General features: G+C 47.6%; 1 protein-coding gene across 4 annotated transcripts in view; it reads left to right on the top strand.

Annotated features, from left to right (window-relative positions):
* Positions 1-15345, top strand: part of SLC25A21 (solute carrier family 25 member 21) — a 420995-nt gene that overhangs the window by 316141 nt on the left and 89509 nt on the right. For all 4 annotated transcript variants that reach the window (XR_012247354.1, XM_073638942.1, XM_073638943.1 and 1 more), the window contains exon 5: positions 2770-2836. Coding sequence is in view for 3 of the 4 variants with exons in the window: in XM_073638942.1 (XP_073495043.1) it covers positions 2770-2836 (67 nt within the window). In the remaining variant the exon portion in view is untranslated. The remainder of the gene's footprint in view (positions 1-2769; positions 2837-15345) is intronic.

The raw sequence follows: 15345 nt of genomic DNA on the forward strand, positions 1-15345 counted from the left end.
AAGGCAGGTGGGCTAACCAGTACTTTTGTATGGACTTGTTATTTCATGTTTTACCTTCTTCCTGACAAAGGCTGTATTTACGTTTTTTGGTGACATGGTTTATGAGGATTGCAATAAACCAGCCGCACTTTAAATAGAAACAGTTCCTGTGTCTGCCTCTTTAAGAAGCCGAGTGAGTCGATCTACCACAACAGATAAAGAGGAATAGATAGCCGTTAGATATTTAATAAGCTCTGTGGCGCATATCCAGCTGCTTTTTAGGAATAAATGTAAAAAAATGTCTTCCCTAATTTTAATAACCAGCTAAGGGAAATCTCACAAATGTGAGCTGTTTTTTTTTAGTCTGAGAAGGGGCCAATAATAATGGGCCTTCTCAGCCTATTAATATCAGCTCACAGCTGTCTGCTGTTCCTTTAATGTTTAATAAAAAGAGGGGACCCTAAAAAAATTATGTGGGGTCCTGCCTATTTTTAATAACCAGGAAAGACTAAGCAGACAGCTGCGGGATGATATTACTAGGCTGGGAAGGACTATGGATATTGGCCCCTTCTTAACCAAATAAGCTCTGGGCTCTAAGCCGCCCCAGAAATGGCTCAACCATTAGATGCGCCAATTCTGGCTCTTAGCCTTGGCTCTTCCCGATTGCCCTGGTGCGGTGGCAATCGGGGTAATGTTTTTGGGATTGATGTCAGCTGTGTAAACTCCGCTGATATCAAACCCAGGGGTTAGTAATGGAGAGGCATCTGTCAAGGTTATCTGGCTCTTACCAGTCTGATAATATAAGCCCGCAGCTGTCTGCTTTCCCTTAGCTGGTTAATAAAAATAGCTGGGCCCCACACCATTTTTTTTTTCATTCATTTATTTATTTATTAGGTAAATACATGTACAGTAAACTACACACACAAAGCACTGATTATATATCTCACTGACCTATTTCTGTCTATTCTATATATCTATTCTATTATGACTATTCAGGCTGTGAATTTACTGTATTTGGGTGATGAAATGTCGGGTTTCCTTTGAGATGAGTGCGTAAAAATCGGACGGCACATGCATGGTGCTTGTGCCGTGTGATTTTTTTTTCTTGCACCCATTGACTTGCATTGGCGAGTCTCATCCGATATATTCGGCTAGTTGCAGCGTGCTGCGATTTTTTTTCTCATCCAGATTCCAACTGAGAAAAAAATGACAGATAAGCACTGATTCATTGAATAACATTAGTCAGAATGCAATCCGATTTTTTTATCGGATTACACTCATCTGATTTATACACATTCTGCAGATGAGAGTGAGCCCTTATTGTCAACTTTTGAGAACTACCTTCAGGGAGATTAATTTAGACCAGTGTTTCCCAAACTCCAGTCCTCGCGGCCCCCAAAAGGTCATGTTTTCAGGATTTCCTTAGTATTGTCCAGGTGGTGAAAGTATCATCAATGCATCAGGAATTCTCTCACCTGTGCAACACTATGGAAATCCTGAAAACATGATCTGTGGGGGGCCGTGAGGACTGGAGTTTGGGAAACACTGATTTAGACGGCAAAGTTATGTGTGGCACCGCAAATTCTTTTTGGGCAAGCCATGCCCCTTTTTACAGGCCATATTCTTTTGCAAACCACACCCATTTATACTCCTCTTCCTCACCCAAATAAAAGTAACGGTTACTAAAATAAAAGGCACGTTAACTAGTCATCTGCAGTCCTATGTAACACCACAAAGAGGACAGCAATAGCACTCCACATAGCTCTTATTTCACCGCGGATAACACCGATTATTCTGAGTACAGATAATGTAGATGATACTTGCAGTCCTATGAAACACTAATATTACACCTGTATAGTGACCTTATAGTGTTGGATATTAGTTATACACAGGTGCCCTGCATATAATATGTCTAGATTGTACTTATACATCCAGTGACTGATTGGAGTTGTTCATTTATCTTCATTTGGTCCAGACCACCATTCCCACTTCTTCTTTCCATGTCTCATCCATGCAGGATATAACGATAAGACATCTTTAGCTCATTGTTTTTTCAGCACCTTTACACAAACCATATAGTGCTTTACCCATCCAAAGTACCCTTGCAAATAAAAACACCCCCCTGATGCCCTCCAGAGTGAAAGTACAAATTTTGTGCCTCCATATAGTAAGCTGACCTCCTCCAGCTATCCACTCCTCTGGCAGGTAGAAGGTCTAAAGCAACCTATGTCCTACCACAGATATAAGTGGAGCAGGGAGCCAATGACTTTCTGCTCCGCCATACATATTTTGTCCAGTAGTTTTGTCAACTCCTCCAAGAGTCCAGGAGGTTTTCCCCATTTCCTCAAGTCTCCTAGATATTCCACAAGACTTCTCAAGAATGATTCTAACTAATAAATTGCTAAATTATTATGCTTGGCCAGGTAACTGGTTCTAGTGCAATGTGCACATTGCTAAATGTTTTCATTTTGTATAGGTTTTTGTGTTTGCTGTATAATAAAAATATTGTTAAAATTTAGGTAGTGAAATCAATCATTTGTGTCTTTTCTCTTTTTTTGAATTATATAATGGCAAGGTCATTTTAAGAATAAACAGTATACTTTGAAACTTCTTTGAGATGAGCATTAATCTTGTAGTGGGTGGTCTTTTTAAAGAAGATGATGTGGGGTGTAGCAGAAAATCTGTCATGGGAGTTTTTACTGTATTTGTATTAGAAATACTATATTGTATAGTGGAAAACCTAATCTGATGGCCGGTTCATGTGTAAGATGGCTATTTATAATTTTATAGGTTATTCGGCTTCTATAAAGGAATACTTCCCCCAATCTTGGCCGAGACCCCGAAGCGAGCTGTTAAGGTAAGTCCCTCTGCGGCATTGATAACATAACGTTATGTGTGATGTCACTTCTCTGACTGTGCGGTCAGTCCCATCAATCTTTATTTGCCTTATGAAAATATTAGCCGCATGAATTGTATAAACCAGCAAACACGCCGCACACAGAACCTGAACCCTCCCGGATTGTTGGGAAAGGGTTAAATGTCTTAACTCCAGCTCCTGTTGGCTAACTGGGGACTTGACCTCTGATCCAGGAATCATCAGAGACGTTTGTTAAATGAAAAGGAAACTAGAAAATCGTCCCCTGTTCTGTAAAACAAATTCTCTATTTACATGTCATGCAAAGCCGCGCTTTACCTGCGCTATTTACATAACGTTGACATTACCATGGGAAGCAAATCAGAACTTTTGGCAGCTCTGCCGCTCCGCGCAGAAAGAACCGGAGGCTCCAACTCTTTGTCTCCAGTAGAGGGAAAAAAAATTGCATTAACCCTATACATCCTGAGACTGCAGGTGTAATAAAACTGTATGTATATTTTTTTTCAATTACCTTTTTCAATGGTGTATATAGAAAAGAGGACACATGACAAAGTTAAAAAATGAGCCCCTCATTTAGGACGCTGAGTTTTACTGCCCAGGACGGAAGGTTTGTGATTAATTTTCCTTTAACCTTGGACTACTCCACACCAACTGTGCAGTTCCTTAAAGTTTTTTTTTTTTTGGACAACTTTTCTCCCCCAACTGCAGTTTGTTATTAAACAAAAGTTTTTTGTTTTGTTTACCCTCTTTGGGTCCAATGCTGAATCTCCGCCTCTTCTCCCAGCGGTGACGTGACTTAACAGCGCAGTAGTCATTCAGTGAGCTCAGCGTCTCTGAGTGGCTTATGCCGTCAGCTCTGACAAAGTTATTGGCTGCAGGGCAGTTGACATGACATCAATACTGCAGACAAAGACTCGATGCTGGACCTGAGTAGGGTGACTAAAGCCCAATTTGTTTATTTTTTTTTAAACAGGACAAGGGCTTTCAAAAGTGGAATACCCCTTTAGGAATAAGGAGTGTAGCATAGGTTCTTGCCACACAAAAGCAAAAACTATAGAATAACCAAGGCTTGTCTGCCTTTCTCCAAGAGCAAAATATAGATGTGGTATTCAAAGTGAATGGGAAAGTCCATGCTATACCTTATCATAGATCACAGAGGTGCACTCTGCTCTGCAACCACTAGTTGGTTGTTGGTGCATTTGGACCACCTATGGTCTGTCTCTGGGGTACATATGCCCTCGTTCAAAATTTTCTTGCGAAGATCAGGGCAGACAAGATCCACAGATAGAATTTTCCTTTGCCCTGGGGATATTTATAAAATAGATGTTACAAACATATAGCACAAGTGATTTGCAGCACTTTTATGGACATGCTCCTCCACATGGTAAATGAAGCATTTGACAGTTCCATGTGGGATCCAAGGGGTAAAGTTTCTCCTGGCAGAGAGTGACATGTCAAACCTGGCATGCCAAGGTGAGGAGACTTTTAAGCCTTGCAATGCTCCTGTGGGAAATTAAATATGCAAATTGTCTCTTCAGAGAGGAAGAGGACTAGAACTCTAATGCCACCTATTGGAAGTAGCAATGCTAAAAGTCAACATCAATCCTCTAATTAGCCTTGCCACATGACTTGGGATAAAAGCCAAACCAGAATCCTATTTAATTTCCCAGTGGAGCATTGCAAGGCTTAAAAGTCTCCTCATCTTGGCATGCCAGGCTTGACATGTCACTCTCCGCAAGGAGAAACGTTACCCCTTGGATCCCGGTCAGACTCCTCTCACCCAGCCAAACCAGATCTTACACTTTGCACTGACAAGGGGCAGTACCCTGATACACAGTGTCTGCAAATTGAGATTCTGATTTGGTTTTTATCCTAATTCATGTGGCAAGGCTCAATATTGACTTTTAGGATTGCTACTTCCAATAGGTGGCACTAGACTTCCAGTCCTCTTCCTCTCTGAAGACAGTTCCATGTGAAATCAATGAGCTGCCTGTGTAATAGACAGATCCTCCAGACATGCTTTTTGTAGCAACCCTCCACTTTGTTTAGTATATGAGTAGAGCTCTAGCAATAACTATATCAGACAACCCTTTTAAAGTTGTGTTCCAAACTAGGATATTTATAACACTCTGACAGGACCCACATCTATCTCAAACCTGGAGCCCAGTCACTCCTTTTCAGGAAAGGAGAGGTGGCCTCTGCATTAATTTCCATTGGAGCTTCAAAAATTTGCAGTATTGCGATCTTCCATGGAAATTAACAGAGAGAGCCATTCAAGCTCTGTGCTGCCTCCTTTCCTGAAAGGTCTTAAAGGGATTTTTGTCAGCAGGATATCACACCCCAAACTATTTATATGCACATGTAGCTCTTTCAAAGACAAGTCCAGCAACACCTTTACATGGCCAGAAGTAAGCTTTTGAATTGTTATGCAAATGAGGCTGGAGACCTATGTTAGATCTGAAGCCTCTGTCACTCCAGCTCTATTCCCCAGGAGTCAAAGCAGGAGGAGACGCCGCTGGAACGGGGAATAGAGGTGGAGTGACATAGGCTTCAGATCTACCAAAGCTCTTAAGCCTCATTTGTATATCTATTCAAATGCTTATTTCTCAGGACGGAGGAACCGACTTGCCACTTAAAGGTATTGCTGCACATGTCATTGAAACCGCTACGTGCTCATATAAATAGATTGGGGGGTGAAATCCTACTGACATCTCACAGAAAAGGACAAAAAATTAAAAAAACATCACAGAGAAGAAAGGAGCCTTACCAACACCAAGTCAGATTACCAATTCACTAGCAGGATGCTGCAGACCCCCATGATAAGGGTGGGGGCAGCACAGGTGCAAAATACTGATGCAAACAGCCACTAACAAACCTACCAATTCATGGAGAGGGTGGCTGTGTAGTATTAAAAATGCACACAGATGGGGATTGCATGGGACACTAGTCACACACTCTTCTGTGTGCATTTTTAATACTACACAGCCACCCCCTCCATGAATAGGTCAGTTAGTGAGTGGCTGTTGCATCAGTATTTTGTACATGTGAAGTGACCGCGGGCAAGGCCGCGCATTGATATTCATGATCTGGACCAGCAAGATCCCCACACACAGACTCTACCTTGATAACCGTATCTTTAATTGTATACATTTTTAACACAGCAGAACACAATAAACGACAACCGTAAATGTTCACAGCAATAACGTGTACTTATAAGCTGACCCTCACTGTCCCTACTCACACGTTACCAGTCCTTTACTCCAGAAGGATGTGTCCCCCGTCGCAGGCCTGTCTGTCTTTGCAGGAAGGCGTCCCAGCCGAAGAAAACAGGAACAGCAGACTTCGCTGAAAGGAAGGAATACTTCGGCCTCTCGCCAGAGGTCCCGCTTACAGTCTCTCTGATCCGGGTAGTAGCTCTTGTAGATTCCCTTATGTGGTTCACACTCCAGTAGCGGGGAGTGTAACAGCTGAATCCTTCAGCAGTGCGGAAGCTGGGGAAAACTCTGAGGATAAGGTGTCAGATAACAGAAACCATGTTGAGTGTATCCTCTGCGGCACACACGAGGACCTGCACACCGTCCTGGTTCTTTTCACAGACTACCTCAGACTCTCCGCGCGCTTTTTTTCTTTCACTTTGCTCACGTGACTCTCCAGGGAGGGACACAGGAGACTCAGTCTTTTTCTCTGTCATCACATCCTGCGCAGGTGCAACCTCTGGCCACAAGGTGGCAACACCATCCTGCGTTATCATTTCTGTCACAGGCTCTATCTCAATTATCACAGAACAGCCAGAGCCTGCCAGCTCACTACACGCCCCCCCGCTCAAAAGTTGGCAGTCCCTGCCAACGACCGGCTCCAGGGCGGCGATGGCTGTGGATGTTACAGGGGGCGGCTGGGAAGAGGGCCACACATATTGGTCTCTGTAGGACTGTCCTGGAGGTACCCCTGCAGTGGTCCTCGTTGTCCGCCTAACGGGTTGGATCCCCTCTCTCCGATCAGTCACCCCACTCTCTTTCCCAGTCGACATGTCAGTAGGGGAGGTAATCGGTTCAAGTGCGTCAGTCAGACGGACAGGGGTAGGCATGCATTCAATCTCTACATCCCCGGGGTCAGTGTCTCCGACAGTATTAGTGATATCCATCTCTCTAGGTATCACAGTAGGGGAGTCAGGCTGGGAGCGACAGGGGCGCAATATATTACGGTGCAAAGTACGGATGCTGCCGCTGTCTTCACCCTGCACTCGTTAGACGGGGCCACCGGGGTACGGGTGTCCAATTACTCGATAGACTTCGGTCTCCCACTTGGGCCGGAGTTTCCCTTGCGGTTTCTTTATACGGATTAGGACCAGTTGACCTACATTCAGTGAGTCCTCTTGTACCGGAAGTGGGTCAGCGTGCACTTGATCCTGGATTTGTCGGCCTACTAGCCGGTAGACAGTCTCCATTCTCTGGCGGTGTGTTTGTAGCCAGGAAGGATAGGTACCACAGGTATCCTCTTCGGAGTTAGACAGTTGCAACTCATGGATGTCTTTGCCTGGACGGCCAAAGAGAAGGGTGTATGGGGTGTATCCGGTGACGGAATGGACCTGATTATTATAGGCCCACAGCAGTTCTGGGAGGAATCGAGGCCAGTCGGGCTTTTTGTCTTCAGCCAGTGTCCGGATCAGTTGTAAGAGGGTCCGGTTAAAGCGTTCACACGCGCCATTCCCTTGTGGATGGTAAGGGGTGGTCCTGGACTTCTTGATTCCATACATCCGTTGGAGTTCTTCAATGACTCGCCCTTCGAAACAAGCCCCCTGATCAGAATGCAGCCGCTCCGGACATCCGTAGACCCGAACGAACTGTTGACAGATGGCCTGTGCAGCTGATTCGGCAGTCTGATCCTTGGTAGCAACAGCGACGGCGAATTTCGTGAAGTGGTCCACCATCACCAGACAGTACTGGTAGCCACTATTCGCCGTTCCGATCAACAGATAGTCCACCATCAACAGCTCGAGGGGCCTCGACGTCCTAATAGTCTGGACGGGTGCACGCTGCTCGGCGGACTTGTGGAATTCACAGGTACGGCATTCTTGACAGACGTTTTCAACCAGCTTACGGAGCCCCGGACAAAAAATGAACTGCTGGGTCCACCGGAGGGTCTTGTCTATGCCGAAGTGGCCGTTCCTCCTATGAGCTTCGCCCACCATCTCATGGGCCAACTGCACCGGGACAACAATCTGCAAACACTCCTCCAGCATATGGGATAAAAGGGCCCTGCGATACAGGACTCCATCTTTCACGATCAGCCGATCCCATTGGGCAAGCAGAGTCAAGGCTCTGGTCGATAGTCGGGCTCTCACTTCGGAGGGCGGTTTCTCTTGTTTATTCACATATCGTTTCAGTTAGACGTGCTCGGGATTTCGATCTTGAAGCTTGGCCCATTCTTGCTGGGACAGGGGAGATCCCACTACAGCTCCAATCCCTCCTACAGCATACTGGCGGCTATCTTCTATTTGCTTTGCGAGCCGGGCAAAGTCAGGCATCTCATCTTCCTCCGACTCTTCATCCCGGTCCCCCACTGGTGGGGCTGATGTCACTCTAGACAGGCTGTCAGCATTCTGATTCTCATTCCCCACTCTGTATTTAATTTTGTACTGGAATCTAGAGAGCCTGGCCATCCAGCGCTGTTCCATTGCCCCTAGTTTGGCATTCTCTAGGTGGGCGAGAGGATTGTTGTCCGTCATGACCAGCACCTCCGCTTCTGTCAGATAGCCAGCAAGTTTCTCCGTCATAGCCCAAGTCAGAGCCAAGAGTTCCAAGCGGAAGGAGCTGTAGTTGACGGGATTCTTTTCGGTGTCACGGAGAGACCTACTGGCATAGGCTATTACGCGTTCTTTATTATCTTGAACTTGAGAGAGGACCGCCCCTAGACCTTGAAGGCTGGCGTCGGTGTGCAACTGGAACGGTAATGTGTAATCTGCATACGCCAGAACAGGGGGTGATGTTAGAGCAGCCTTGAGTGCCTGAAAGGGTTTTTCTTGGTCAGGCCCCCAACTGATGCGTCATCCTCTGGGACTGTTCGCGGTCCCTCGGAGAACCTCATGCAGTGGTTCAGCAAGCCGAGCAAAGTCCTTGACAAACCGACGGTAGTAGCCAGCCAGCCCCAGAAATATCCCGGACTTCTTTGACGGTAGTTGGCTGCGGCCACTCTTGAACGGCTGCTATCTTCTCCGGAGAGGGCTGGACACCTTCGGCCGAGATCCGGTGACCCAAGTAGTCGATTTCCTGCTGGAACAAACGGCACTTGCTGGGCTTCAACTTCAAGCCGTGTCCCCTCAAGCGCTGGAACACTTGGCCAAGCTTGTGAAGATGATCCTCAAAGGTGGCGGAGTATACCACGATGTCGTCAAGGTATATCAGCGTAAACTCAAAGTTGAAGTCTCCCAGACAGCGTTCCATCAGTCTCTGAAAGGTCCCTGGTGCGTTATTCAAGCCGAACGGCATCCGGTCGAACTCATACCGGCCCATGGGAAGGATGAAGGTGGTCTTTTCCCTGTCCTTCTCACTCATTGGGACCTACCAATATCCACTGGCCAGGTCTAGGGACGAAAAATATTTGGCCGCCTTCAGGGCGGTCAGTGACTCTTCGATCTGGGGAAGTGGATATGAGTCCCGGATAGTGCAAGCGTTCAGCCTACGGTAGTCTACGCAAAATCTCAGGGAACCATCTTTCTTTTTGACTATCACCACGGGTGCAGCCCATGGGCTCTGGCTTTCACGTACCACTCCGGCGTGTAGCATGGATTCTAACAGGCTTTTCACCTCCTGGTATTGTTGAGGTGGTATCTGCCGGTACCTCTCGCGGATAGGGGGGGTATCGCCCGTGGGTATCTCGTGCTGGATACTGGTGGTACACCCAAAGTCTGTGTCATGCTTTGCAAAGGAGTCTTGGTGTTCCCGTAGGAGTTCCTCCACTTGAGACACTTCTTGTTTGGTGTATTGAGACGTGTCTAGCTGTACTTTTTCCCGTAGTTTTCGCCCAATGTCTTCATCGTCTACTTGAGCGTTTATGGCTGAGACGGTTACCGTCCAGTCGCCTTCTGTAGACGGGGTGAATTTTAGGGGTCCAATGGGATTCACTTCCGTGGGTAGAGCATATACCCGGGCAAGTTGAGTGCCGGTTTCAAGGGCTAGGCCTACTTCTGCGGTGTTGTTTAGCCTGACAGGGACTCTCCCGTTCCTCACGACGGCCAGAGTGCGAGCAACTAGTGGGTTTAGCTTACCCCCACTTGGGGTCCTCGGCTCGATCAACACTTCAACCCCCTCAAGTTGTCGGTGGGTGTTAAGGGGTAAGGAAATGACTGTCTCTTTTTCAGCGGGCAAAGTAATGCGGGTACAGCGTGGCACCGTAATGGCGGCTAGGGGTAGTTGTTCCTCTGCCATCTGTTGAAGTCCAACGGTCCGGATTACGCGCTGGAACGTCAGACGAGTCGGCTTATGTTTGGTGACTTTCTGCCAGTATTTGGGTCCTTTTCTTGTCAACAGCATAAGATCCAGGTCTTTCAAGATGTTCATTCCAACTATCACTGGGGTCTCGGAGCCGAAACCTTCCTTGACGATGACGATCCCTCGTTTCCCTAAGTCCTGTCCGCAGGCCTTTGTGTCCATCTAAGCAACTCCGGTCACTGGAATGGGTAGATTATTAGCCGCAATAATCTTAATGGCGGTGTCTGGGTCACAAGCAGTTCTTGGTTTGAGGTAATTTTCGTAAAACTGTTCGGAGATCGTGGTCACTTGTGACCCAGTGTCCATCAGTCCCTGTACGGCAATTCCTTCCAGGACAACTTCAAGTGTCGGGCTACTCGAGGCAAGAGCACTCCGCCGTCGGCTCTGTTTTTCCACACCCCTCTCTTTGGCCTCCCCTGCTGCGCGAGCCTCAGCTGCAGGGGTGTCTAGTTTAACGGCGGCCATTGTGGTGAGGCCCGGCGTGGTAGCTCTGCTTGTGGATATGGTTGTGGTTCCATTCGCTGATCTGATCGAAATTCCCTTCGCTGGAGTGACTGAGGGTTTGTTCGTTGGTGCGACGGAGGTTTTTGCGGAGGGAAGTGTTGAGGACAGCGATTTGCCCTATGGCGAGGATCACCACATGACCAACACTGTCCCACGGGACGGCTAGGCTGTCTTCGCTGGTCTCCCTGTCGGTCTAATGTTAACTGTAATATCTGTTTCTGTAAGTCTGCTACCATCTGTTTCAGGTCTTTCGTGTCACTGTTCGGATTTTTAATGTCAGATATGGATCTGCACGCAGCACCTTGAATCCCCACATCCATGACGGGTCCCCTTGAACGTTCTATGGCTTCCTGTTTGACTTCAGCAAAAGTAAGAGTCGGCATCATCCGGATCAAGTCCTGTAACGTGCGGTTAAGATACTGGTCTCTCGGTCCTATTACAAATTGGTCTTTCAGTACCAGGTCACGAGGAGCCATACCAGCTAGTTGTTCCCCTTTTCCACAGGCTTGTTCAAGGAGTACCTGAAGGGCGTTCGCATATTGGGGAATATCCTCCCATTCAAGCTGCGTCCGTCTAAAGAACATGTGTCGCAGTGTTTCCGGGTATGTGGTCGGCCCATAGGTGTTCTCCAGCACCCGCACCAAATCATCCACTGTACGCTGGCCCCTGACCGTCTCCAGTCTGACTGTCGTCCATGCCTCCCCCTCTAGCGTCAGTACCGCCATTTCTGCCAAGGTCTTGGGGTCAATATTATACATTTCCCCCAGTATCCGGACTTGTTCCGCCCACTCTGGTACAGGGTAGTTTCGTCCGCCAAATTTCCTGACCTGATTCACAATAGACACCGGCGGGGCTTTCTGACTGTACACGTGGCCTGCGTGGGAATCCTGCTGGTCACAGATCCTGCCGACTACGCCAGATGAAGTGACCGCGGGCAAGGCCGCGCGTTGATATCCATGATCTGGCCCAGCAAGATCCCCACACACAGACTCTATCTGATAACCGTATCTTTACTTGTATACATTTTTAACATAGCAGAACACAATAAATGACAACCGTAAATGTTCACAGAAATAACATGTACTTATAAGCTGACCCTCACTGTCCCTACTCACACGTTACCAGTCCTTTACTCCAGAAGGATGTGTCCCCCGTCGCAGGCCTGTCTGTCTTTGCAGGAAGGCGTCCCAGCCGAAGAAAACAGGAACAGCAGACTTCGCTGAAAGGAAGGGATACTTCGGCCTCTCGCCAGAGGTCCCACTTACAGTCTCTCTGATCTGGGTAGTAGCTCTTGTAGATTTCCTTATGTGGTTCACACTCCAGTAGCGGGGAGTGTAATAGCTGAATCCTTCAGCAGTGCGGAAGCTGGGGAAAACTCTGAGGATAAGGTGTCAGATAACAGAAACCACGTTGAGAGTATCCTCTGCGGCACACATGAGGACCTGCACACCGTCCTGGTTCTTTTCACAGACTACCTCAGACTCTCCGCCCGCTTTTTTTCTTTCACTTTGCTCACGTGACTCTCCAGGGAGGGACACAGGAGACTCAGTCTTTTTCTCTGTCATCACATCCTGCGCAGGTGCAACCTCTGGCCACAAGGTGGCAACACCATCCTGCGTTATCATTTCTGTCACAGGCTCTATCTCAATTATCACAGAACAGCCAGAGCCTGCCAGCTCACTACACATGTGCTGCCCCCGCCTTTATCATGGGGGTCTTCTGCATCCTGCTAGTGCATTAGTAATCTGACCTGGTGTTGGTAAGGCTGGTTTCTTCTCTGTAATGTCTTTTGAAATGTTTGTCCTTTTCTGTGAGCTGTTTATAGTTTTAGTGTTAGGACTCGCAAGTATGAGGACCCTTGACGTGAGTTGCGAGCTTGCGTATTTTGACCAAAATATCATCCAATACCTCATGTAATGTATTTATCATATACATTATTTTCCATCTTATTATTGCACTTTTTTCCATTTTGCAGGTTGCAGCCAGGCCCTTTAGTGTTGGTTGGGTGAATAGGGCCATCTGTCTTGTGGGGTGCACTTATTTAGTGCTAGGCAGCGTGCCTGATCTAATAGTATGGGTGTCATTAATAGGCTATAAGCCAGACACTGTACATCACACGTATCTGTGTGACTGGCATCCTATGAAAGTCCCATTTGTGTGCATTTGTAATACTACACAGCCACCCCCTCCATGAATTGGTAGGTTTGTGAGTAGCTGTTTGCATCAGTATTTTGCACCTGTGCTGCCCCTGCCTTTATCATTGGGTCTGCTGCATCCTGCTAGTGCATATGCTAATCTGACCTGAAATTCTACTGATCCTGAGATAGATATGGGTTTCACAAAAGTCCGCCGGATGGAACAGCCCCTTTAAGTAACAGTGGATTTATTGATTCAGTTCAGTGTTCCCTTCTTCATTTTTCAATCAGCGCTTTGTGCTGTAAAGCATGTTTGCTCTTCACAGCAGCTGTATTTACAAAACGAGAAATGTGAGTTTTTTTTTCTTTTTCGTATGTATCAAAAATATCCTAAGTGCTTATGCATATGGGTGTTTTATGGCTGTTCCATACAGAAATGTAATACGAGTTCCATCCAGCAAGTGTGTCACTTTACGTCTTTGATTTCATAATTGTGAACAATTATGATGAATAATCTCAGGCTGTCGTCATATTTGCAAAAAAAAACTGTAAACATATATAGAGTTTTATAGAGTTCTCCTTTCCTTTCTTTTATTTGTGTTCTTAATTCTGATTTAACCCTGCATAAAAGTTCTCATTCTTTTCTAAAGTTTTTTCAAGATCTGCTTTAAAGAGAACCTGACAGGTTCCCCATGTTCCCCAAATCGTCAGCATGTGCTTAATCTTATGCTAACAAGCCCTTTGTACAATGTAAGATAAACGATTACAGTGTATGGCAAAAAAAAGTCAAAATCTATTTCCAATATGATAACTAGTTTTTGACTAGTCGAGGGGCCGTTGGAGCCGGCCCTACCCTCCTTCACTGCTCAATGACATGAAATATTGAAAGTTGCCTGAGACTTGTGTAGCACCCTGAGGATTCGGCTGCTACAGGGGTATTGCACCTCAACCCAGAGGTGTGATATTCCACTCCCGGGTAAGGATGGAGTGTGGAACTGAGCTAGTAGGCTGCATGCACTACACACATCCCATTTCCGGGGAACAGACCGATGGTACTCCCACTAGAGAAATGTGCAGGTACGACAGTGTCTGTTCCTGGCTGGAGTGGGAGGGGGGTGGAACATCCCAGTAGTGTAGGGGCAGATAGGGGGAGCAGCCTGGGTAAAGCTAGGAGCTCATTGGGTGCTGGTCACCTGAGCTCACACATAGAGGGAGTATATAAGGTGGGCACCATCTTAGATCACGGTCAGTCAGTCAGTCAGTTGTCAGTCTGTGAGACGTCAGTCTGTCAGAGTGTAACCTGAGAAGCAGAGCAGAGGAGAAGAGAGAGAGACCCAGAGGCGCAGAGGGGACCCCAAGAGCCCATAAGAGAGCTAATAGGGTGAAGGGTCGGCAACAGGGTACCGGATCCCAAGCTGGCAGAGGCTACAGCACACCTTAGCCAGGAACCGGAGGTCGTGGGCAGGATCTGCCACGATCACCCACTTAATCCACCCGGAAGGCAGACCAAGAATAGGGTCAGGGAGCCCAGAGGAGGCTTGACCAACAAGAGGCCCGAGGGAGCCGGACTTAGGTGGATCCCTGGTGGGAACGGCCAGAAGAAGGGAGAGACAGAAAGGAGCTCAGGACCACACTCCGGAGTTGCCTGGGAGTTGACCGAGTCCAGGACCTGGTGGACGCAGCACGGCTTGGGTGGTCACTGCTGTACACAGTGACCCGAGCAACACCAGTAAGTAAAACCCTGGAACTGCATTTTATGCCTCTGAGTCTCCTTGCTGCACCTTCACAACCACCATCCTCCACGGCTGACCCCCTGAGGCTATACCCCTCCCGTTGGGGATTATACTACCTAAGCTGCACACACATCACCAGCCTCAGTGGACCCTGCTGCAGCGGCGGCCTTTTGACCGCAAATCAACGGGTGGCGTAGTCGACACAAAGAACTCTAATAACATCTGTAGGACTGCCACACACTGAGTTTGACACCCTGGGCACGGACCGGGTCACAGCCACTCGGAGACTACAACCCCCATCTGATCCGGCTCCGGGTATCCCTAACAGCACTGGCCCAGGGGGCGCGTCAACTTTGGCGTAGTCGGCAGGATTACGTGCCCGCAACAACCGGGTACTGCGTGCCTGAAGAAAAGTTCACTGTTACCTCAAAAAGAAGTCCCCTGCCGGTTCCGGAGGGTCCCCGCCAACGGACCCCATCACAGGTCGTTTCCCGCCGGTTGTCCGCCATTTGCAGCTTTTTCCCGCCATCCATGGAGTTTCCCGCCACTGGGAGACGATTCCCGCCATTTCCGAAGATTTCCCGCCTTGGAAGAGCGGACGCCATTATGGGCGTGCCAGAGGGTGGCAAGAG

This window comes from Phyllobates terribilis, unplaced genomic scaffold, assembly GCF_046119375.1.
Source record: "Phyllobates terribilis strain yellow unplaced genomic scaffold, ASM4611937v1 Scaffold_7__3_contigs__length_470593459, whole genome shotgun sequence".
Lineage (NCBI taxonomy): Eukaryota > Metazoa > Chordata > Amphibia > Anura > Dendrobatidae > Phyllobates > Phyllobates terribilis.